This window comes from Aristolochia californica, unplaced genomic scaffold, assembly GCF_029961685.1.
Source record: "Aristolochia californica isolate CCGP_79_NKW_82.1479 unplaced genomic scaffold, dmAriCali1.0.hap1 SCAF_16, whole genome shotgun sequence".
Classification (NCBI taxonomy): domain Eukaryota; kingdom Viridiplantae; phylum Streptophyta; class Magnoliopsida; order Piperales; family Aristolochiaceae; genus Aristolochia; species Aristolochia californica.
This window is the reverse complement of record NW_027181837.1, coordinates 6,315,336-6,341,453: the sequence shown is the minus strand read 5'-3', so window position 1 is coordinate 6,341,453 and position 26,118 is coordinate 6,315,336. Positions and strand designations below refer to the sequence as shown.

The window sequence follows — 26,118 nt, the reverse complement described above, 5'->3', positions numbered from 1 at the left end:
AAAAATTAAAAAAAATACAAAAACGTTATTTTAGAGTTTAAAAATACAATTTATTTGTATACTTTTATCACCTTATTTACAAAATAATAATATTTAAAAATTTTAATATTTATAAATAGAAAAAATCTAACTCTTACCCATTTATTATGGATTTAAAATATTTATAAATTTATAAAATCTTACTCTTAAGTCTTACCCATATATTATAGATTTAAAATATTTAAAATTTTAAAAAAATATACAAAAAAATTATTTTAGAGTTTAAAAATACAATTTATTTGTATACTTTTTATCACCTTATTTAAAAAATAATAATATTTAGAATTTTAAAATATTTATAAATAGAAATAATCTAACTCTTACCCATTTACTATGGATTTTAAATATTTATAAATAGAAAAAAATTTACTTTTAAGTCTTACCCATATATTATCCATTTAAAATATTTATAAATAGAAAAAAAATTACTCTTAAGTCTTACCCATATATTATTCATTTAAAATATTTATAAATTAAAAAAATATACAAAAAAGTTGTTTTAGTGTTTAAAAATATAATTTATTTGTATACTTTTTATCACCTTATTTACAAAATAATAAATTATTAAAAATATATTATTTAATTGAAAATCTTACAAAACTTTACAATAATTTTAATTTGGCAGAAATCCATTAACATAAAATCAGAAATTAAACAGTAAATCACAAAAAAATCAATACAATAATTAAACACCTAAATTCAAATCAATATTATAATTAAATATAATAATTAGATTCAATTAACAAAAACCCTAAAAAATCACCCTCCTAAATCGGTTTCTGAAATTCAAATTCGGGTTTGGAGGGTGAGTAGGGCTTCGGTTTTGAGAGAATGGGCGGCGAGAGAGTGAAATGATAGGGTATTAAGAAAGGGGGCGGCGAGAGGATGAACAGAGGGGAACGAAGAAGAAGAACAAGAGATAAGGCTGAGACGAAGAGAGAGCGGTTGAGAGGGGGGCGTCAAGGGCGAGGCCGAGTGGCGGCAGCAGGGGAGCGGTCATGACCGAGCTGCGGCAGCAGGGGAGAGGCAGCAGCAGGAACGAGGGCGAGAGGAGAGGAGAGGAGAAAGATAAAGGAAAAAATTAGAACGAAAAAAATATAACGAAGGGCTTACGTGGAGTGAGCTGACATGGCTAGAGATGACGGGGCAAAGAGCGAAATTGATAATGATGTGTCAGATGATATGTCAGATGAAGTGTAAAAATAATGACGTGGCAGCCCATGTGTTCAACTACCATACCGCACTGATGAGGTGTTGACACATAAGCGGTCAAAGCTTACGTGTTGCCTTTGACTGTCCACATGTACAGTGGACCGGTCAAAGTTCGGTAGTTTTGCAAATAAGTTGAGATCGTCGTTATTTTCATAAATAAATTTTTTCAAACTGGTATTTTGGTAAAATTCCCTAAGATCTTATGTAATATGAAAGACAGGTGCTTCCACTTAGATCGATAACATTCTGGCGTAATTTGTGCAAGTCCATCCTAAATTTGCTAGTCTGAGTGTTTTTATATAGGGAATTTTACTGAATTACCTATTTTTAATAAATATTAATAAAATAACCAACTTACAAACTTAATATAAAAAATACCCAACTACATGTATAGTCCAAGAGACCATTTCAGCTTTGACTGCTTATGTGGTGATACGTTAGCACCGAAAGAATTAATGCCATGTCACCTGACAAATCATCACATCACCATATCATCATACATCATGACACATAATCAATGTGCCACAATAGCATACCTTTTTCCTCCTATTTCCTTTCATTATTGATTTAAGTTTTTTTTCAATTAATTTTAAAAAAAAACATTAATTTTTGGTTTTAAATATCTTACACATTTCATTATATTTTATTTTATTTAAAATTAATCAATTAATTAATTTAAATAAAATAAAATAATTAATACCTTACATTATCAAATAAAATATGTTATTAAATTTATTTAAAATTTTAAAATTTTTAATTTAGTTTTTAAAAATTTTATTTTGTTGGTAAATATTTTATTACCTTCTTTTTTATAATAAAAAAATATATTTTATATATTAATTAATTTAAATTTATATTCTTACCTATCTAACACATTTCGTAATCAATTAATATTTTTTTAATTTTAAGAAATAATTATTTTCAAAAATCATAGTTTTTAGTACACGTTTTTATTACCTTCTCTTTACAATAATAAAATATAAAATTAAGATTCTTAATTAAATAATATAATAAATTTATATTTTATTATTATAAATATAAGGTAATAAAATACATACCAACAAAAAAGATTTAATTTTTAAAAAAAAAATTAAAAATTTAAAAATATCTTAAATCGATAATGAAGGTGTTAAATGGATTAAATATGATTTTTAATTAATAAGTACGAAAAACTAATATTTTATTAAAATAAATGGATGGTAATAAAACACGTACCAATAAATAAGATTTCTAAAAACTAAAATAATTATTTTCTTATATTTTTAAAATTTTAAAATATCTTAAATAAATAATGAAATGTGTTTAATAGATTTGAATAAGAAATTTTAATTAATTAATAAAAATGTAATAATTTTTATTAAAAAAGGTAATTAAATATGGACCACCAAATAAGATTTTTTAAAAATAAAATAAAAATTAAAAAATAATGTATTAAATTGATAATGTAAGGTATTAATTATATTTAAAAAAATTTAAAACAAATTTTTATTTTTTTATTATATTAAATAGAAGTTAATGAAATGTCTAATATTTTTAAAAGCAAAAATTAATGTTTTTAAAATAAAAAAAACTTAAATCAATAATTAAAAGAAAATGGGAGAAAAAGTTAAGTTGACGTAGCGTGTGGATGATGTGGCACGATGATATGTCATACACTCTGATGATGTGTCAAGCGACATGGCATTATTTGATAAGCGGTCAAAGCTGATGCGACGTGTTGGATCATTTATATATCAAGTCTTGTGGAACAATTTTAGTTAGTCATTTCTTTCCGTTAAGAGAGTAAAAGGTAAGTGAGATCCAATTATATAGAGAAACGGGTCTTTTCATGATTTTCATATAATTAGAGGGAAATGGCACTATTGCAAATTATTTTATCTTTCCCATGCGATTTGCTAGGACGCTCCTTTTTAATCAGGACTAACAAATTCCATCTCGTTATCATGTGAAGCACTTCCTTTTGCTCCAACTAAACTAAATTGCACCTAATTCAAGATGAATTATGTACCGTCTTAAACCGTGGGTTTCATGGGCGTGCTTGTCAGTCAGTACCCTCAAATATTATATTGATCATTGTAGTAAAGCTCCGTGGCCATGTGTCTCATATTTTAGTGCTGGGAGATTAACATTTAAAGTGAGAAGTTTAAAAGTATATATTGAATCAACAGAACCTTTTCTTTGACTGTTCATCTGTTCACACCAGTAACCTGATAACAACACAACCAATTTTCTGCTCTTGCTGCTAACCAAGTTTGACCCTTCAGTTCTCACTAACTTTCAACTTGGCTTTCTCTTCAGCACTCAGGGATTCCAAGTCAAGAAATGAGGACCGAGCATCAACCGGAATGATTTGGTTATATTTTCAACTCCTATCCGCATGCAATTTTGGCTCTATTTGTTTGGTAGAGTCTTCTTTGACAGGCATGAAGGGACAAACACCCACCTTCGCTGTCATATAGCCAACAGTTAAAACTGTATTAAAAATCAGTAATCAACCATAACTTTACCTCTGAGACGTGTAAGCCTTCTCTGGTGAAGCAGGCAGTAATTTGGCTTCTGAGTAATTCATTCATCCGCAGGAGACCAACCTGATCGTTCCTTCAAATTTACCTCAATTATTTTAAAGCAAAAATACAAAGCCTGCCTTCCTGCATTATTTTTTCTGACGACTGATTTTCTTGTCCAAAACCTGATCGTTTTTTTTTATCTTCTTCCTAATCACGAACTCGTTCAAAAGCTCATCGTCCCCTATAATGACACCCCAATTGCCTAAGAATACTCTTGGTTTCACTGAAAAGTTTGGAGTTTGCGCCCATGCCCACGTGCTTCTTGATCGCACTGCGATTGGTACAGTTACCGATAAAAGGGAGAGAGGACGACTCCATGCAGCTCTGGTGGTGCGGAGCGTTTCCGTCATTTCGAGGCTTTTCTGGGAAACGATGAGACAAGGAAAATGCTCAAGAATAGTTTCTCTGAAAAGTTTGGAGTTTGCGCCCATGCCCACGTGCTTCGTAATTACACTGCGAGTGGTACAGTTGCCGAACGACGGCTACATACAGCCGTGGTCGTGCTGAGCTTTTCTGCCACTACCAAGCTTTCTGGACAACGACGAGACAAGGAAAGAAGCTTGGGTGGGAGTAGCATCGACGAAAGCGACTTGCATCGATGAATTGCTTGAGATTTTTTTACACTTGAAGCTGCTCATGCTTGAGAAGGAGGTTTTTGTTGTGCAAAACCGCGTGGGATGATTCTGTGGAGCCCATGAACAACCAGGTTTTGTGAAGTGGTTGAGTTCTAAGAACGTTAACTCTTTCAATAATTGGATTAAGCTTTTTAAGTAGTGTATTAAGAATCTTTAGTTCACTATCAGACGTAATTAGAGTTTTTTATTTATATGGGTCCTCCACGGACGAGACGTACCACGAATTCTATCTCATCTTCATGGCTGTTTTGGGTTAAGTTGCATTGAAATAAAAACAAATAAATCGGACGTCAATTTGTCTTTTACATTGAAGCCAACTACCTCATTTTATAATGGATTGTATGTAGGAAACCAACTAAAGCCTTGAGCTTTTATTTTTTTTCTATATTTTTATCTTAAAGATATAGGGTAGGTGATTGTTACAAAAAGTTGCATGATATTGCTTTAAGAATGATGTATTCTACCCTTTTGAATGATATATTTTACCATGGTTAGAGACCACAACAGAAAGTAAAAGTGAATCACTTGTTTGTGTTAGTATGCACAATGAAAAGTATAATGTAAAGTACTTGTTTGTGTTAGTATGCACTATGTAAAGTGCAGTGTAAAATACTTGTTTGTGTTAGTGTGCACAATAGAAAGTGAAGTGTACAGTGCTGAAAATTTATTTATTAATAAAATATTTTGATATATCTGAATTTTAGAAAATTAAATTAATATTATTTAATAAATAAAATATATTAAATTTAATGATTAAACAAACGCTTACTTTTATACTATTAAAATTGTAATCAAATTTTAATTTTTTAATATCTAAATATGAAATATCTATATAAAAGGATATTATAAAATATTTATTAACTTAATATCTATTAGTAATATCAAAATAATATTAATTTATTAACTTAATTTATCAAAATTAAAATATTTACATATATACTTACTTTTATAATTTCCAAAACTTAATGCAATTATTATATTAAAAGTGTTTAAATTCTCAATCTTAAACTAAACTATATACGTAGTTATATTTGTTTAAATTCATTACCCAGTGTATTACGCAAACATCGTAATAATAAAAATATAACTCAATCACCTATTTAATACAAAAAACCTACAACTGTACATACAAAATACAACCAAAAAAATATTTAATACCATTAAAACATAATAGTCAATAACTTTGCCTCATTTAAATTGCTAATAGATCTCAAAAATAGTTAGAACCTAATTCGGATCCATATTTTATATTTAAATAATTATTTATGTTAATTTTAACATGTGGCTTAAATGGTTCAGTATATCTTATTTTTATTATTTATTTTATTTACTATCACTAATAAGAGAGGAAGGAGAGGAAAGAGAGGAAGTAGAGGAAGGCTGAAGCCATGGGAGGGAGGGCCCTCATCTCTTGTCACAAGTTGGTTGAAGAAATACGTGGAGAAAAAAAGAGAAGGGCAGGACAAACCAGGGTGAGGGGGAGGCACGTTCCACTCTTCCATTCCACCGCAGAGAGCGAGGTTGGGGAAGCGCCTTCCCCTTTCCCCTCCCCGTTCTATGCTCCCCTTTTCCCTCTCTGGGAAGCTTTGTTCGGCTGAAAGGTAAAGGTGTTGGGATTATGGTTTCAAATATATTATTTATAAAATAAAATTACCATGAATTTAGTGGCATGGGGCCCACTTCTAGATGCTTTATCATTGGATCTTCAGTACAAGGAATAATTGCCAGCAGATCCCCCTATAGAGGTAGATTCATTGGGTGCATTGACTGGACACATCCCTTGACCATAAGGAGATGTTTCTCTCTTGAGGGGATGTATCTCTCCTTAGGGGATGTACCTCTTCTTAGAGGATGTATTTCTCCTAAGGAGATGTATCTTTCTTAATAGTCATTAGTGCCACACCCTTTGAAAATCTATAAATTCCTCCATGGTCTTACAAGTGAGGCTAAGGCTATTTGCACACCCAGTCTGGCTGAACGGGAGCAAGCTTATCACTTATAAATGAATTATCAAAGGTTATCTTGTGCACTTCAAGTACTATTGATATTCTTCAAGATGAAAGGTACGCTCTCTTTATTCTTTTTATTTCAATTCTATGATATATGTATGACTTTTATGATAATGAAATTATGGAGGATTTAATATCTATTTCTCTGATATTTATTTTATTATTATGAGACATCAAGTCTAACAAATACAAGTGATTAATGCCTCTATTGGTATCATAGAGATAAATTCTAATTTTCTATATTTTTTCATTTTTTTGGATTTTTTGGCTATTTATTTGTGAATGGAAATAAGCCTAGATTAGGCTTATTGGGTTTTGGCGCCATAGGCGGGCCTGCTGGTGCGGGCTATTGTGCAGGCCTGCTGGTGCGGGCTACTGTACGCGGGCCTGCTGGTGCGGGCTACTGTACGCGGGCCTGCTAGTGCAGGCTTGTGCGGTCCGGGTCAGTAATGGCCCAGAACCATGAACCAAATCGGGTTTTGCTAATATAATGAGCCAGAATGTGTTTTAAGAGTAGTTTTGACCCAAAATTTTATTTTTAATGAAATTTCCATGCTATTTGGAATTTATTTGGCTATTTGAGATCCAAGACTATAGGTATGAAGATTTAAATGTTGATATTTTATAAATAGTTCATATCTAATTGGTTTAGTTGTTGTTTAATTATTTCTTTGCTATGATTTCTTGAAGTATTTATAATTTGTCTTATTGCATGCCTTGTTATATATTTATGTATTTTTATGTGAAAATTAATTTAATTATATAATTTGCAAAATCCCCAAAAGGTAATGTGAGTTGTATAATTAGATTAGTATATTGTAAATTAATTCATATGAATCCCCAAAGGGCAAGTATGAATTAATTTATTTGTTTGTTTGTGATAATGTTGTTTGTTTGTGATAATGTTGTTTGTTTATTATGTGAGGAATGATTTGCCTAGTAACTCTCATGAATCCCCAAAGGGTAAGTGGGAGTACTAAATGGCTGAGATGATTGTATAACGTACGTTCTCCCTAATATTAAATTTTTTTTTTGGATGACAAGAACATCCAGTAGTGGACATAATTTTGCTGTCCCTAAAGAAAAATGTACTTGATGGGACTAATTATGTGAACTGGTCACAACAGGTTGACTTAATGCTACGAGGCTATAGGTTTGATAAGATTATCAGAGTGGATACTCCTCCTCAAAGACCTTCCCAAATAAACTACCCCAATAATCTGCAACAGTATAAGAAGGACCTTAGAAAATTCAAGGAGTGGGATGATACTAATGAAATTTCTAGGTCACATATTCTTGGGGCTCTAAGTGAGACTCTCTTGATGACTTATTTTCATGTCCCCACTACAAAAGAGATTCTTGACCAGATTGAGGCTAAATATGGTAAAAAGTCGTATACTCACATCAATAACTTATGACAAAAGTTTACTCGTGCCAAATGCGTAGAAAATGCTGATGTGAGAAAACATGTAAATGATATGCTTGCCATGGCAGATGAGTTACAATATCATGGTAGACCAATGGATGAAGAAACTAAAGTGGTCACCATTATCTACTCTTTACCCACATCTCTCAAATATATTCAACATTTTTATTTTTTGTCCAAGACAAAATGGACTATATTTGATTTGGTTAATATGATCGATCACCAATCTGAAAGACTCAATCCAAGTATTGAGTTAGATAAACCTTCACCTAGCACTAACATAGTTTTGAAGCCGAAGAAGAAGAATTTTGAGAAGAAGGGAAAGAACTTTCAATTTCAAAACTTCAAGGACAACAAGGTCAATCAACAAAGGGTTGAAGTACATGCAAATCAACGTGTTTGCTTCTTCTGTAATAAGCCAGGACATATAAAGAAGTATTGTAGAGCTTTCAAAACCATGCAAGAAGGGCAACAAGAGAACACTAGTGAGTCCTTATCTCTTGAAACCTGTACTATTTATATCAGGCCTTTTAGTTGGTGGGCTGATTCAGGTGCAACTGTTCATGTATAGAATGAGTTGCAGGGCTTCAAAGAGCTAAGAAAGATTGAGGACAAAACAAGCTTTATTTACATGGGAAATGATGAAAAGGCAATTGTGGAAGGCATCAGAACTTATCGGCTAAAGCTTGTTGATAACGAGTTTTTTGATTTAGAAGATTGTCTTTATGCTCCTTCTATGAGAATAAGTCTATTATCTGTATCTTGTCTTGAGAAACTTGGATTTACATTTTACTTTGGAAGTGGAAAGTTTCTTATGTTACAAGATGATAAAGTTATTTTGAAAGGTTTTCAAAATTTTGGTCTATATCAATTGCAAATTAGTGGAAATATGGTGTTTAATGTTTCTACTTCTTCGGATATTAAAGAAAATGAATTGTATTTATGGCATTTACGACTACGACATATAAACAAGGATAGAATTACAAGACTTGTGACACAAGGATTATTAAAAAATATTTCACATAATGATTTTCCTATTTGTGAGTGTTGTATATATGGGAAAATGACAAAGATACCCTTTCCATCCAAAAGCTCAAGAAGTTCTCATGTTTTAGATATTATTCATTCTGATATATGTGGACCTATGAATGTGAATACTCGTAATGGTCATTCGTATTTTATCACATTTATAGATGATTTCTCAAGATATGGAAGAGTATATTTACTGCATAGAAAAAATGAAGCCTTATATTATTTCAAAACCTTCAAATTGGAGGTAGAAAATGCCACAGGAAGGAAGATCAAAACATTGCACACCGACAGAGGTGGAGAGTATTGTTCGGAGTTATTCTTTGAATTTTGCAAGTCAAACAGGATTATCCATATGTTTAGCAAGCCTTATACACTTGAAAAGAACAGTATTGCTGAAAGGAGAAATCGAACCTTACTAGAGATGGTAAGATCTATGATGGCACTTGAAAATTTTCCAATATCCTTTTGGGGTGAAGCACTATTAACAGCTACCTATATATCAAATAGAGTGCCTTCAAAGTCGGTTGAGAAAACACCTTATGAGGTATGTTCAGGCAAAACTCCTAGTCTAAACCATTTTAAAGTATGGGGATGTGTTGCTCATGTTTTAAAACTTGATCCTAAGGACAAATTGAAGGCTAAGACTTGAAGATGTTTATTTGTTGGGTACTCTGAACATTCAAAAAGATATACGTTATATGATCCCAAGGAGAAGGTGATTATTGAAAGTAGATATGTAAAATTCACTGAGGATAGATTTGATTGTGATGAAGATTTAGGTACGAAGTCTCACTTGGAAGAATATATTGAAATGTCTTCTTCTGAATCTCCTTCTAATATAGAGAATTCCACCCAAATGGATATTCAAAGAGGGACTAGAGAAAGAAAACCTAGTCAACTCCTATCATCTTCAGATATTTTTACCTATGCTGGAGAAACTTATGAAAGAACAAGGTTGAATGAAGATGTTACTAATCCTAACACTTACGAGGAAGCACTCCTTGGTGTGGATTCCGACAAGTGGAAGTCGACAATGGAAGAAGAGATGGACTCTATGTATAAAAATGAAGTTTGGAAACTTGCTGATCTTCCTACATCGGTTAAGCTCATTAAGTGCAAGTGGATTTTTACAAGGAAGAGAGATGTTGAAGGTAAAGTTGAAAGATTCAAAACTCGTCTTGTTGCCAAGGGTTTTACCCAACAATACGGGATTGATTATGATAAAACATTCTCTCCTGTTGCAAGAATATAGTCTATTTGAGCTCTCTTGGCATTGGTTGCATATTATGACTATGAGTTGTTCCAAATGGATGTTAAAACCACTTTTCTAAATGGAAATTTGGATGAGAAGATTTATATGGAACAACCACGTGGATTTGTTAGACCTGGAACTGAAGCAAAGGTGTGTAAGTTGGACAAGTCTATTTACAATTTGAAACAAGCCTCAAGACTATGGAATATCAAGTTCAATAAAGCAATTACAGCATAGTTTTACTCAGAATCCAGAAGATCACTGTGTCTATATCAAAACAGTGGGAGATCGCATTGCCTTTCTTACTTTATATATAGATAATATTTTATTAGCCGAGAATGATATTCAGTTACTCCAACGTATAAAGACATGGTTATTTCAGACATTTGATATGAAAGACCTTGGGGAAGCTTCTTATATTCTTGGCATTAAAATTATATGGGATAGAGCTTTGCGAAATTTGAGTTTGTCTCAAGAGAAGTATATCGACACTCTTCTGGATCGGTTTCACATGTCCAACTGTATACAAGGTAAAGTACCTTATGATAGCACTAAAAAGATGAGCCAGATGGATTGTCCTTCTCGCCTCAAAGATAAGTTGGACGAATCTAAGTATCCATACACTTCTGCTGTGGGGAGTTTTATGTATGCTCTTATATGTACAAGACCTGATCTTGCTTATGCTGTTGGGTTTCTTAGCTGGTTTCAGGCTAATTTAGGTTTCACTCACTGGGAAGGGGTAAAATGGGTAATGCGCTATCTAAAATGAACAAAGTCATATGCTTTGACTTATCAAGCGGACAAGTTGGAATTGGTTGGTTATTCCGACTCAGATTATCAAGGATGTATTGATACCCAGAAGTCTATTTCTAGTTTTATCTTTATGTTTGGCAAAGGTGCCATTTCTTGGAAAACCAAAAGCAAGACTGTGTCGCGCAATCAACCATGGAGGCAGAATATGTGGCTATGAACTTAGCTACAAGGGAGGTTGCCTATGTTCACAAATTCTTACGAAGTCTTCTAGTGGTAGACTATGTGGGTCGACCAATTCCTCTCTTTTGTGATAACGCATCTGCTATTGCTATCACAAAATATCCGAAGTGTCACTCCAAGGCTAAACATATAGAAGATAAATACCACTACATACGAGACATGATGAGGAAGGAAGAAGTTTTTATTTATAAGATATCTTCTCCGAATAACTTAGCTGATCCACTAATCAAGTGTCTTCCCGTGACCAGTTTCACTTTCCATGTGGGGAACATTGGTTTGATTTGTTTATAATTGATGAGACCAAGTGGGAGAACATTGTTTTGTATGCATTCTGGTCTCAATGATTTGTAATACCATGTATGTCATGACATTGTAATTTATATTCCATGGAATGATTTTGAAAGAATGCATATGCTTTTGTGTGATAATATGAGTACTCAATGTATGCCTTGAGATTCAGCTTCCCTATTAGGTATGCACTTGTACGTGTATATGTGAGGGTCTCAATAGGGAATGACGGTTGAGTTTCTAAATTGTCCAGGCCAATGGGACTGCATAGGCACAGTTTCCTTTACGGCTAATACTCATGCTGGTATAAAGATTTACCCTGAGCTCCTCAGGTACTGAGTATACTATGGACGGTGAGATGCCTAGATGTCCAACTTTTCTATTAGTTATATACTTGTATGTATATACAGAAAGGTCTCAATAGGAAAGTAGGGTTGGATGTCTAAATTATTCAGGCCTATGATACTGATTAGGCACAGTTACCTTAGTGGCTAATACTCGAACTAGTACAGAGCTTTACCCTGAGTTCAGGTCTGAGTATGCTATGAATGGAGATTGCTGAACTGGCAAATTTGACAAGTATGGATTTGGTTTATTCCCCAACCTTGGATATCTAAGATACATAGTGTGTAGGCCCGGGTTAACTACACATGTATGTTAAAGTGTTTAAGGTAATGCCTATGGTCATGGTATGGTTTTATGTGTCAAGATTGACTTTTCAAGTGTTTTTTTTTCAAAAATTGGAATTTGAAATGGATTTGAAACCAAGTTGGAATTATGGTTTCAAAGATATTATTTATAAAATAAAATTACCATGAATTTAGTGGCATGGGACCCATTTCTAGATGCTTTGTCATTGGATGTTCAGTACAGGGAATAATGACCAACACATCCCCCTGTAGGGGTAGATTCATTGGGTGCATTTATTGGACACATCCCTTGGGCAAAAGGAGATGTATCTCTCTTGAGGGGATGTATCTCTCCTAAGGGGATGTATCTTTCTGAATAGTCATTAGTGCCACACCCTTTGAAAATCTATAAATTCCTCTATGGTCTTACAAATGAGGCTAAGGCTATTTGCACACCCAGTCTGGCTAAACGGGAGCAAGATTATCACTTGTAAATGAATTATCAAAGGTTATCTTGTGCACTTCAAGTTCTATTTATATTCTTCAAGATGAAAGGTACGCTCTCTTTATTCTTCTTATTTTAATTCTATGATATATGTATGGCTTTCATGATAATGGAATTATGGAGGATTTAATATCTAATTCTCTGATGTTTATTTTATTATTATTAGACCTCAAGTCTAACAAAAGGAAAAAAAATAAAGCGACATGACAAAGAATTCGACTCGCAGGTCACAGAACTTGGGATGGGAGTGAGGCAGAGGATGGAGCGGCTTTGTTGAGAGGGAATTTTGCCTTTCTTTCAGCGAGCAACGTTGCCGGGGAGAGGTTGCAGAGGGGGGGGGGGGGGGGGGTGGGGGGTTGGTTTTGTTGTGAAATTGCCGAAGGTCGCAAGTGGTTGCAGAATTTTTGTTTCTCCAACTTCCTTTCGACAGCTCGACAACCCGATGTAATTCAACGAGTGAAAGTGATTCACTTTCACTCGTTTTATGAGTAAATGAAGTGAAAGTGAATTCACTTTCACTCGTTTTATGAGTAAATGGAGTGAAAGTGAATACCCTAGTGAATTCACTTTCACTCCGAACTTACGGAGGGCACTAATGAAATTTTGTGCACTTTACCTAGTGTAAGTGAAATAATTTCTATATATAGAGAGAGAAAGAAAAAGAGAGAGAAACACACTATATTCGTTCATCATCCCACTTCCATCATTATTTTACCTCCTTCTTCCATTATATCACCATCTCCTTTATGTATTTGCTTGTATAAATCACATTTTCACTTGATAGGGACAGGACATTGTACTCGAATGGGCCCCTCCACTCTCACCACCACATTACCAAGCATTCCTCCATACTACAAGTATCATTTTTTCAGGTCATTAATGATGTCCAGAACAAAAGGCTCATCTTCACAAGATGGAGGCTCCTTCTCGAAGAATTCATGTTGAATTTCTCTCTCAACCCCAATTGAACTTAAGGGAGGATGTTTAATAAACAAATAATCTAAGGAATGTTTGAAATTATTATCCACTAAATTGATAAAAAAAAAAAAAGAAGGTAAAGCATTCTCTCGCGAGCTCCGCGCTGTTCACCACAAAAGTTCGATGGGCGCCTATCCAGATTGTGAATGCTGGCCCATACTTGTCAGCGACAGCACCGAGTGTTCGAACGATGGGTTGCTTCCCTCCGAGCAGAGGAAGGTGCTATGATGGGCCAACGCCCTGATGATTCCGGCGCAAGCGGAGAGTTGCTCTTCTTCTTCCCTCATTTAGAAACCAGTAAAATGCACAAGGCAAGAACCAGGGCCAATGTTGTCTGCATTAGGATAAACAAATCCATTCTCATTTAATTCTGGTTTGTACTCTCTTTGTGATTCTGTGAATGCTCTTTCGGTAAGCCCAGGTACTTATAATTGGCAGAAGAAACTAGAGCAAGGAAATTTTAGTTTTGGCGTCCGTCTACGTTTTGGAAGCCGCCTCTCTTTCGTTGAAACTGCAGTTTGCTGAAACGTTCCGTTTACGGTTCCACTCCAGGTGTTTGCAAGCGACGGGTTTCCAAGGCCGAATGTTGAATATGTCCATGAGTTGAAATGGAAGTCGTTCGTTTACTGCTCGTGGAGCACTCCATTCCACACCGAGGTGCTCCGAAGTGAGGGTGATGTTTCATCGATCAAATATTTCCAAGAGAAAGCTTTTATTTACTGCTGTCGTCGAGCGCTTTATTCCAGCTTGAGGTAATCAGGGTCGGAATTGTGTTTAACATGTCGAGTTTTTTAATGATTCAAATATTAGGGTTAGAATTCCAATTAGAAATCGGATTTCGGAAAATTTACCCTGATTGACTTATTGGTATCTACCCCTTCGTACTTTGAAAGTCACTCTTGATGAATTTTTTCCATGAGAGAGAATGGAATAAAAAACTCGGATTCGCTATTCATTGGAAGTTGATTCTCTGCTACTGTTAGGACTAGGGTGATTAAAGTCGACAAAAAACTAATTTATATGTCATGCACAAATGGATCGATAAATTGTATTTAATCAGGTTTGCAACTCACGTTTACAGAATAATAACTACTTGGTCAAACAAGCCACAAGGAATTCTTGTTTGTAAGTGTAGAATATAGGAATGAATAATAAATATTATCGTGATTATTATTGATTCGTCTCTTACCGAAAATTTAAACTCTCTCGGACAACAAAGTTCTCTGAACTTTCGTTTTATTTCTGGATTATAGATTACATGGTTTAAGGTCCTATTTATAGACATTTGGATTTAATCGGCACCGCATACACCTTTCATCGTTGCCGAACACGTTTACTGGTTCACCCGTCTTCCTTGCCGACGCATTGTGTTTGCTGACCTCCTTTGTCGACTTCCTTGCTAGCGCATGGCTCTTGCCGACCTCTCTTGTCAGCACACTGAAAATCCGAAACTTCTTTTTGCTGGGCTTCTTGGATCAAGGTTATGTTCCAACACTACTTTCTTCTATTATAAATAGGGGCTCATGTACTCAGATTTCAACAAGTTAATGAAGTTTTTCTCTTTTTCATAAATTCAATAATATGGAAAATAACTATGCTCTGTCATCTCATTCGATTTTAGATAAACATCATAGGAGCACAAACTCTCTATTTTATTTGAATATAATTTAACATAAAATTACATAAAATAATTGAAATACAAAGACATAAAATAATTGAAATACAAAGAGTACAACACCTAAAGATAGTATCTCTTCTCGGAAGCGGAAGGAAGCATCCCCACTACCCAAAACAGAGATGGTCTCATATAATAAGGTCCTTATAAGTAGAGATTCTCAGGCAGCCGTGGGGTGAGAACAACATGAAGAGGAGTTGCTTTTGGGAGAGAAACCCCAAGATCCTCTGACATATCGACGGGTTGTCCCGATGGTGTCTCCATATCAAAACCATGTAGGAGGCGGGCGAGGGTCAAGTTTATGACCTCGAGAGCAAACATCAACCCCGGGCATATTCGACGACCAGACCCAAAAGGCATGAGCTCAAAATGCCTGCCCTTCATTTCAATATGTGCATGGGTGGTGAGGAACCTCTCCGGTCGGAACTCTTCGGGCTCTGGCCAGTAACGAGAGTCCCTCTGTATTTTCCAGATGTTGGTTAACACGCGAGTGCCTGCTGGGACGTAGTAGCCACCAATATAACAGTCCTCTACGGCTTCATGAGGAAGGGAAAGTGGGGATGCCGGGTATAGCCGCATGGTCTCTTTCACTATGGCCTGGAGATAGGGCAGATTCTTTATGTCTGATCCGTCCACATTTCGATCCTTCCCCACTACTCTGTCTAACTCTTCTTGGGCCTTCTTTAACTTGTCGCGATTGTTCATTAATAGGGAAAGTACCCATGTTAGGGTTATGAAAGTTGTATCACTACCAGCAAGCAGGAAGGCCTGCAGGATACAGAAAAAAAAATGAATCAACAATTTAAAGCCAAAGCTCGAAGTAGAAAAGGTTAATATGTAAACCGAGCATGATGATCTAACACTCTGGATTATAATCAAGTAGAGCAGAAAGCAGTGCAACTAGCAATTTTAACTGAAAAATTAAATTCAACTGACCACGAAAGTTGTTTTCATCACAGTGTCTGGATCATATTCAGGCAGCTTGAACTCCTCCAGCACAGAGAGCATCACATCAGTATAGTCTGGAGTAGTGTCGACTTTCTGCCCGGAGAGTTTCTTGTTCCGATGCTCCTCTATCCAGCCAGCAATAATGGAGTTTAACTCCTTAGTGCTCTTTTTCATATCGGCAATATGGCCTCCAACATCAAGCCATTCCAGCCATGGGACGGCATCAGAAAGAACAAAGATCCCAGCAAGGTAAACCGCGTGGCTTATGGTTTTGTGAAACTCCTCGACATCTTTTATGTCTTCAACAATATCTTTGCCGAAATACCTCTTACCGCAGATTGCTCTGGCTACGTTGTTGAATGCCAAATCTTCCAAAAATTTCTTCATTTCGATTTCAAGCGGGGCTTGCTCGTTTTCAAGCCAAAGCTTATGCAACCCCTTGACGCAGAAGTCAACCTCTGTTGAGCGAACATGCTTGATTTGCTCCAGCTGATGAGCCGACAGAAGGTTGGATACCACCAACTTCCTCACTTCGCGCCAGTGAGGTCCGTTGGGAGAAAAAGCAAACAAGGCGTAGTCGGCGCCCAGGTGCTTACCGACGGTGGATTTTGGCCGAGTAGCAAGAGCCTTGTCGTTGGTGGTAAAGCATTCTCTCGCGAGCTCCGCGCTGTTCACCACAAAAGTTCGATGAGCGCCTATCCAGATTGTGAATGCTGGCCCATACTTGTCAGCGACAGCACCGAGTGTTCGAACGATGGGTTGCTTCCCTCCGAGCAGAGGAAGATGACCTATGATGGGCCACCGCCCTGATGGTTCCGGCGCAAACGGCGAGTTGCTCATCTTCTTCCATCGTTTAGAAAGCAGTAAAATGCACAAGGCAAGAACCAGGGCCAATGTTGTCTGCATTAGGATAAAAAAATCCATTCTCATTTAATTCTGGTTTGTACTCTCTTTGTGATTCTGTGAATGCTCTTTCGGTGAGCCCAGGTATTTATAAGTGGCAGAAGAAACTAGAGCGAGGGAACGTTAGTTCTGGCGTCCGTCTTACGTCGTGGAAGCCACCTCTCGTTCGTCGAAACTACAGTTTGCTGAAACGTTCCGTTTACGGTTCCAGTCCAGGTGTTTGCAAGCGACGGGTTTCCAAGGCCGAATACAGAATATGCCCATGAGTTGAAATGGAAGTCGTTCATTTACTGCAATCGTGGTTCTTGCTCGTGGAGCACCCTAGTCCACACGGAGGTGCTCGGTAGCGACCGTGATGTTTCCTCGATCAAATATTTCCATGAGATAGGGATGGAGCTTGTGTCACCTTTGAATGTGCCCTCTGATGAATTTTTTCCATGAGAGAGAATGGAATAAAAAAAAACTCGGATTCGCGATTCATCGAAAGTTGATTCTCCGCTACTGTTAGGACTAGGGTGATTAAAGTCTAATTTAATACATGTCATGAACAAATGGAGATTCGTTAAATTATTTTTAATCAGCCTTGCAAATCACGTTTATAGGATAATAGCTATTTGGTCAAACAAGCCAAAAATAAGGAATTCATGTTTGTAAGTCAAGAATATATGAATGAAGAATAAATATTGTGGTGATTATTATTGCTGAAACCAAGACCACGTTCAAATCTCATGCAGCCCTGCAACAGACCAGCGGTCCCACGGCATTCTAGCTCTTGAACGGCTTAAACTCTCCTTATGCATCTTTTGTTACAACTATATTAGTCCACCAGCCCTTAAATTGTACCCTTGCTACAAAATCATGATATGAGACTCAACGAGTGTCTTAGCCACTCATTTTCTGCCTCAATCCCCACCAATAAGTGCTTCCAAAAATATCCTCATAGCAATAGGTCCCATCCAACTAACGGAATCGGTCAAAGATTACGTGTCACTTTTGACTGTATCAAAGTTGGGTATTTATGAAAATAAGTTAAAAAGTTGGTTATTTGTGTTATTATGTTAAAAAAAAATGGGTAATATCCTAAAACTCCCTTAATCATATCTTCAAGATTAAAAAACCAAAAAAAAACTACTCACCATGTCCAGAAATTACCACCAACTTATTTACAAACTATTCGGCAGTCTGTGGATACAAATGATAAAAAGTTAAGTGAATTAAATCTGTCTATAACAACCTTATATATAATGGAATGCTTCATTTAATTAATCTCGGCTCTCGATCATGTCATGCTACTTCAAGTTTTATGAGGTTTTATGCGAAAAAAAAGTGAGAAATTGGGAGGAGATCAAGATGACCCAAGAAATAAAAATTAATTGCCAGACCTTAAAAAGTTGTGAACTTGCCCAATGGTGCTCTTAATAATTCAACTTTCTTGGTTTAATCCGTACACGATAAGCTGAGAAAATTACGCAATCAAGAAGAGGGTTTTGGGAGCCATAGTGGGTGGTGTGGCGTGTTAGCCGATTCGTATTCGATAAAATTTGTCTCCAACTAGATCTTTATTATCAAATGATCTAATTCATATTGATTGTAGAAGAAGAAGAAGAAGAAGAAGAAGAAGAAGAAGAAGAAGAAGAAGAAGAAGAAGAAGAAGAAGAAAGAATGAACGAATGAATGAATGAATAATTTTTTGATGATCTTCATTGAACAGAGTTACAATTTGAGACAATTTCAAATTCTATCAGCTCCTATCTTTATTTCTATCATTGATGTTTGAATACATGTCTCTCAAGCCAATTACAATTATTAGCTTTATATGTCTGAAACTGATCTCTTTCTTCCCTATATGTAAAGATCTGAAGGCAGCCGTGGGGTGACAACAACGTCTAGAGGAGTTGCTTTTGGGAATGAAATCCCCAGACCCTCTGTCATATCAACCGGTTGCCCCGAAGATGTCTCTATGTCAAACCCATGTAGGATGCGGGCTAGAGTCAAGTGCATGACCTCAACTGCAAACAACATCCCCGGACATATTCGACGGCCTGACCCAAAAGGCATCAGCTCAAAATTCCTGCCCTTCATCTCCACATGAGCCTGGGCGGTGAGAAACCTCTCTGGACGGAACTCTTCAGGCTCCTGCCAGTATCGAGGGTCCCTCTGTATTTTCCAGATATTGGTCAATACGCGAGTGCCTGCTGGGACGAAGTAGCCACCAATGTAACAGTCCTCTGCGGCTTCATGAGGGAGTGACAGTGGAGATGCTGGGTAAAGCCTCATCGTCTCTTTCACGATGGCTTGGAGGTAGGGCAGCTTCATTATGTCTCGTCCCTCCACGTTTCGATCTTTGCCCACTATGCTGTCCAACTCCTCTTGGGCCTTGTTTAATTTGTCGCGGTGGTTCATCAATAGAGAAAGTACCCATTTTAGGGTTACGAAAATTGTATCACTCCCGGCAAGCATGAAGGCCTGCATGAGACAAGGAATGAATCAACACTCTGAACCGCGAAAATAAACACTGCTCCTCTACTGTTCAATATATGAGTTCAGCCATGCAAAAACTCACAGTGAATGGTAAATCCTACTCACAAAGAAAGTTGTTTTCATCACAATGTCTGGATCCTGATCAAGCAACTGGGTCTCCAGCGCAGAGAGCATCATATCAGTGTAATCAGGAGCAGCTTCTTTCTCCCCGGCGACTCTCCTGTTTCGATGCTCCTCTATCCAGCCGCCAACAATGGAGTCCAACTCCTTTATGCTTCTCTTCATATCGGCAGCATGGCCTCCAATATCCAGCCATTTCAGACAAGGGACGGCATCGGAAAGAATAAAGATCCCGGCAAGGTAGAAGATATGGCTCATCGTTTTGTGGAGCTTCTCAACATCTTTTATGTCTTCCACAATGTCCTTCCCGAAATACCTTTTACCGGAGATTGCTCTGGCGACATTGTTGAATGCCAGATCTTCCAAGTATTTCCCCATCTCAACTTCGAGCGGCGCTTTGCCGTTTTCCAGCCAAAGCTTATGCAACGTCTTGATGCAGAAGTCGACCTCTGTGGAGCGAACATGCTTGATTTGCTCCAGCTGATGAGCCGACAGAATGTTGGACACCATCACCTTTCGCACTTCGCGGAAGTAAGGTCCGTAGGAAGAAAACGCCAACATGGCGTAGTCGGAGCCCAGGTGCTTCCCGGCGGTCGATTTTGGCCGATTAGCAAGAGCCTTGTCGTTGGTCGTAAAGCATTCTCTTGCGATCTCAGCGCTATTCACCACAAAAGTCCGATGAGGACCCATCCAGATCGTGAATGCCGGCCCATATTTGTCGGCAAGGGCACCGAGAATTCTCACGATTGGTTGCTTTCCTCCGAGAAGAGGAAGGTGGCCTATGATGGGCCACCGTCCGGCTGGTTCCGGCGCCAACGGCACGCTGCTCTTCTTCTTAAATCGTTTCGAAACCAGTGAAAAGTACATGGCAACAATTAGGGCGATCAGCCCGAAGCTGGTCTGCAATAGGAGATACAGATCCATTCTCATTCAACTCGGCTTTTCACTGTTTTTTTTTCTGAATCTACGAACGCTCTCTCTGTCAGCCCACGCATTTAAAGGTTGCAGAATGAGATCAGAGCGTGAAAAAGTTCATCTTCATCGTGGAATCAACCTCGTGGTGCCCGTTCGCTGAAATTCAAGTTTCCAATACTTGGAGAAATAGGATATAAGACTAAACTTCTAAAACCTGTGTATACCAGAATTTTTCAAAAATAGGGAGCAACGATGTCAATCATTTACATTCATTTGTTGAAAATCGACAATTTTATGCCTTTTTCAAACTTATCTATGACTTTTCTACTGCTTTCGATCTTTCCATTTCTTTTTCTTGTTAATAAAAGTCAAGAATGATTCATGAATGAAGCTGATGCAATACAAAATGAAGTCTGAAATGAATGTATTTTAGTTGAACGATGGAAAGGGTTATTGTAGAAATACAGACATTTTATCGTCTTCTTCTCCCTCTCACAACCCGCTGCAGTATCTTAATCATCTTTGTCGGAAAATATCTTAGAAGTCGGCATCCCTCATCTCTATCAATCTCTAACTATTCCCTTTCTTCGTGTCCTCATCGAAAAAGACTGCAAATGCAGCTTGCCTGACTTGATTATTGACAAGAGATCATTTGAGAGCGAAACGGCGGCCAAATTGAGCTCAATCTGGTCTCTGTTTCTGCAGTAGAATTTTTAATCCACACGTTACCAAGCGATTGGTAGCAAAAATTTCAATCCGAGCACACTTGGACCAAGTTTATGGACTGTTTTAATTCACATTCTCGTCACCACGATATTTTAAAGAAGAGAATTTTACCAAAGTACCAGTTTGAAAAAACTTATTTATGAAAACAACAACAATCTCAACTTATTTGCAAAACAACCGAACTTTTGAACAGTCAAAGGTGACAAGTAAGCTTTGACCGCTTACGTGTTGCCATGTCATCAGTGTAGCGTGAATAAATTAAAACATAAGTTGCCACATCATTATCCCGTCACATCATCTGTCACGACATTATATATTACCTTCTTTTTGCCCTGTTATTTTGGGCCACGTAAACACCCGCCACGTCAGCCCTCAATCTCTTCCACGATCTTTCTCCTCGCCTCTCATCTCGACCCCTCTCCTCTCGTCGCTCCCCTGCTGCCGCCGCTTGGCCTTGGCCGCTCCCCTGCTGCCGCTGCTCTGCCTCGCCCTCGCCCTCGACGCCTCCCTCTCAACCACTCTCTCTTCGCCTCAACCCAAACTCTCATTCTTCTTTTCCGTTCCCCTATGTTCATCCTCTCGCCGCCCCTTTCTCAAAACCAAAAATTTATCATTTCATCTCTTCGTCGCGCCCTCTCTCAAAACCAAACCCTATAATTTCCTCTCAACACCCCCTCTCTTAATACCCTATTATTTCACTCTCTCGTCGCCCCTTCTCTCAAAACCGAAGCCCTACTCACCCTCCAAACCCCAATTTGAATTTCAGAAGCCGATTTAGCAGGGTGATTTTTTAGGGCGTTTGTTAATTGAATCTAATTACTATGTTTAATTATAATGTTGATTTGAATTTAGGTGTTTAATTACTGTATTTTTTGTGATTTACCGTTTAATTTCTGATTTTATATTAATGAAATTTCTATCAATTGTAGATAAATTAAAATTATTGTAAAGTTTAATTTTAGTTTATGGATTTTCTGTATAATTTTTTGTATTTTAGTTTATGGATTCCTATGCCATTGAATGTTGTATTTTCTGAAGTTGCTAGTTTAATTTTAGTTAATTTCGTTTAATTTTCTGATTTATGAAGTTGCATTTTACTCTATTGAGATAAGATTTGTAGGATTTTTAGTTGCTAGTTGTTGTTAAATAAATTTGAAGTGTCATGGAATAATCATTCCATGTGATGAGGAGCTTTGGGTGTTATAAATATCCACCACATGGGTTTTTTTGTTTTGTTTTTGTTTTATTATGTTTGCCCTAGTTACAAGGATGGGTACAAATTCTGATTAATAGTAGGTTGGGTAATGGAAAGTGGGTTGAATCCAGTTCAAACTAGGCTGAGTTGCCTACATGGGAGTCCATTTGCTAACGAAGCCCGACCCCCATCACTGACGAGGAACGGTTCGTAGTGACTGCGAAGTCATATGGGGCTCTACCAGGGGTGTTTGGTGAATTTGGACTTAGGTGTGTTTTTGCATTGTTAGGACTAGTCATAAAAATTAAAACTTAGATAATTTTTTGCATAAATAAACTCATACTAATGTATGTAGTTTTTTTAGATAATATGGCGTCAGTTGTTGGGTTCTTCTGTCGATATAATGAAAAATTGAAGGAGAAGTCTGGATATTTTGATAGTTATGATGGAGGTGAATCACAAATGAAAATGATTGCAGTTTCGACTAAGTTTAACGAATTCTTAGTAATGATGTACAGATTCACGGGGTGGGATGGTGATACTCATCAAATGTTTATTAAGGCCAAAATTCCATTTTCTGACGGGGTTTTTGTTATCTCAAAGGTGGAAAATGATAATGATTTGATTGAATTATTTGAGATGGCTTCAAGTAATCGATCTATGGTTGAGATTTTCTTAGAAAAAGGCCTAAGACAAAGGGCCCATGGAAGGGAAGGTACGAGGAATCAAAACTTTATCGGTGAAACATCCTGTCCCCAAGAACAAGAATTACCACGTACACAGGAGTAAGTATTTATGTTCGTATATTTATGATATGAATTGTTAAGTTTATATGACTTGTTTTTAAGTACAAACTATTATCTATATAGGTTTAATACACAAGGGCGTGAAGTGGGGTTTTTGAACCCCTCATCTATTGCATCACTGTCTGAGTGTGGAACGTCTTCTCCCTTGTAAGTTTTTTACCCTTTCGTTGTTAAATGTGTGATATTTATGTTATCCCTACTCGGATTTTTATGTTTATTGTTGTGTTTATTCAAGGTGGTTAATGATGATGATAGTGATAGTTTTAGTGATTATGATATTGGTTCAAAAGATAGTGAAGGGGATGGGGATGAGATATTTGAAGCCGGGGTTCATATAAATAGAGTTGAAACAACAGATTCAATTGGGTACCCGAATATATATGAAGATGCCTGGGAGGTTAATACTAGATGTATCAAAGATGATTCTAGAATAATAAATGTTTTAGACTCAACAACAAATAATATCAGCGTGGGTCAAATATTTGAGGATAAGTCCCAAATGGTAGATTTTTTGAGAAAATACTCGATTGAAAGATATGTTAAGTATAAGACATTAAGGTCTAGCAGTTGTGATTATAAAATTGAATTTGGTGAAGATGGATGTCCTTGGAGTGTTTCTGCATCATGTGATCAAAGGATTTTTCAATTTAAGATAAAGAAAGTATGGTGGAGATCACACTTGTGTTAATAGTATTATTCGTGAAGATAATCCAATTTGTACATCATTTTTCATTTGTAAAATCATTATGCCAACATTGAGGATGAATTTTACTTTGAGTCCTAATAATATACAACAAATCATGAAAGATAAGTATCATATATCTGTCGAGTATGTGAAAACATGGAGAGCAAAATACAAGGCTATAAAAGCAAGTTATGGTGATTGGGATGAATCATATAACCTTTTGCCACGGTTTTTAGATGCAATAAAAGAGGTGAATCCAACAAATGAATTTATACTGTGTTGTGAGGAATTTGGCCATGAAAGGATGTTTAAGTGTGTGTTTTGGGCATTTGGGCCATCCATTGCTAGATTCTAATATTGTAGACCCCTTATTAGTGTTGATGGAACACATTTATATGGGAAGTATCCACATTGTCTGCTGATTGCTACTACTCTTGATGGGAACAATGGTCTTTTTCCTCTAGCTTTTGCTATTGTTTAATCAGAAAATCAAGACAGTTGGGAATGGTTTTTAGCTTGTCTAGATCGTTTTGGTATTAAAGGAGAAAAAACCATTTACTCTGATTTCAGATCATCAAAAGGGTTTAATAAGGGCGGACCAGAGAAAATTTCTACCTTCAGAATGTTTTCATCGTTTTTGTGTGCATCATTTAGTTGCCAATTTCAAGAAGACGTTCAAAAATGATACATTAAATGCTCTCATATGGTCTGTAGCAAGGAAGACAAATATTATTGATTTTGATCGTACGATGGAGTTGATTGAGCAACAAAGTGAGAGAGTGAAATAATTATTGACAGAAGGACAATTGAGATATGAGTTTTGGTCATTGGCACACGAAGGCAATGTTCGCTTTGGTGTGTTGACCACCAATATGTCTGAGAGCTTTAATAATGTTCTAAGAGGTGTTAGAAGGCTTCCAATTCAAGCATTGGTGGCAGCAAATTTTCATAGATTGAATAAATATTTTGTGGAAAGACATGAATTTGCAAAAAAGATGACATCGTTCTGTACTCCCTCTGTTGATGTTTCTCTAAAAAATAAGAGGGATACAACAAGAGCATGTCGTGTACATCAGTATATGAATAATATGTACGAAATTTCTATGGATGATGAAAGGTTGTATCAGGTTGATTTGGCGAATATGACATGTACATGCAACCATTTTCAAATGGAGCAAATTCCTTGTACCCATGCCATTGCAGTGTGTGCAAAAATCAATTATGATTTCAATCAATTGTGTGGTCGGTGGTATACAAAAGAGACATATAGAGGAACATATGCAATTGGATTCTATCCTCATAAAGATAAACTCTATTGGCCTAATACGGGTGTTCGAGTTATTCCACCAATTGCAAGGAAACAACCAGATCGTCCACGTTTAGTTTGTATACGTACAAAAATGGATAAAGGAGAATGTGGTACATGTAAACAATCGGGGCATAACTCTAGAAAATGTCGAAACCTGACAGTTAACCCCTCCCCTGATAAACACTCCAGGAAGTAGCAATCCAAGGTGAACATTTTCATTACTCATGAAATTTAAGTATTACTATTGATAACTGTCGTTTATATTTTGGTATTCTATACGTATTAATCAATCATTTTAAATTTTTATATTTTGTAACGATTCTTGGTGGAAGTTGTGGTTAGTGCCCATTTGGTAACCCTTGTTTGAAGATGAGGGCACATTAGTGGTTGAGTTTCCTGATGATTCACCATTCGTGTAAAGACTGGTAATGATTCTATCGTTTCCTTTCTATTTTTTGTTTCATTTAAATATATAGAATACTTAGTTGAATGCATTAAGGTTTATTTTTCCTCGTTTCATGTAGGTTCAAGATTTGATCTCCTCATCTAGAAATAATCAATCAAAAGCTTGGATGGGTCCCCTGGATTTGTTTGTAGAACTTGTCTAGCAGGTAAGAACTTGTCAACTTTTGAGATAATTCACTTTTAAACAGCTACATCCAATGTCTTTTCAAATCAGGTCAAGCTGCTTCTTGAAATGCTTGTAAAGAAATGTGGTCTTAATGCATGTAAGGTTTGTCTTGTTTCAGGAAATGTTGGCTAGTGTTTTTTTAGCGTTAAAAATGAGAAC

At 36.4% G+C, this 26,118-nt stretch overlaps 2 protein-coding genes across 2 annotated transcripts; both read right to left on the bottom strand.

Moving 5' to 3' along the window:
- Nucleotides 1-15,384: 15,384 nt before the first annotated feature.
- LOC137952566 (xanthotoxin 5-hydroxylase CYP82C4-like) lies at nucleotides 15,385-17,094 on the bottom strand. Its single transcript, XM_068799648.1, has 2 exons — nucleotides 16,177-17,094; nucleotides 15,385-16,008 (listed from the first exon to the last, which is right to left on the bottom strand). Exons 1-2 carry the CDS (start codon nucleotides 17,092-17,094, stop codon nucleotides 15,385-15,387), a joined length of 1,542 nt encoding a protein of 513 aa, XP_068655749.1.
- Nucleotides 17,095-18,933: 1,839 nt separating this feature from the next.
- On the bottom strand, nucleotides 18,934-20,616 carry LOC137952565 (xanthotoxin 5-hydroxylase CYP82C4-like). Its single transcript, XM_068799647.1, has 2 exons — nucleotides 19,678-20,616; nucleotides 18,934-19,557 (listed from the first exon to the last, which is right to left on the bottom strand). Exons 1-2 carry the CDS (start codon nucleotides 20,614-20,616, stop codon nucleotides 18,934-18,936), a joined length of 1,563 nt encoding a protein of 520 aa, XP_068655748.1.
- Nucleotides 20,617-26,118: the final 5,502 nt, after the last annotated feature.

Bases quoted from the DNA above. Each gene is read 5' to 3' on its own strand.
- LOC137952566 (XM_068799648.1), bottom strand. From the start codon at position 17,094: ATGCAGACAACATTGGCCCTGGTTCTTGCCTTGTGCATTTTACTGCTT. The intron at 16,009-16,176 runs GTCAGTTGAATT...TGTATCCTGCAG, and splicing joins TGATGAAAACAACTTTCGTG to GCCTTCCTGCTTGCTGGTAG.
- LOC137952565 (XM_068799647.1), bottom strand. From the start codon at position 20,616: ATGGATCTGTATCTCCTATTGCAGACCAGCTTCGGGCTGATCGCCCTA. The intron at 19,558-19,677 runs GTGAGTAGGATT...TGTCTCATGCAG, and splicing joins TGATGAAAACAACTTTCTTT to GCCTTCATGCTTGCCGGGAG.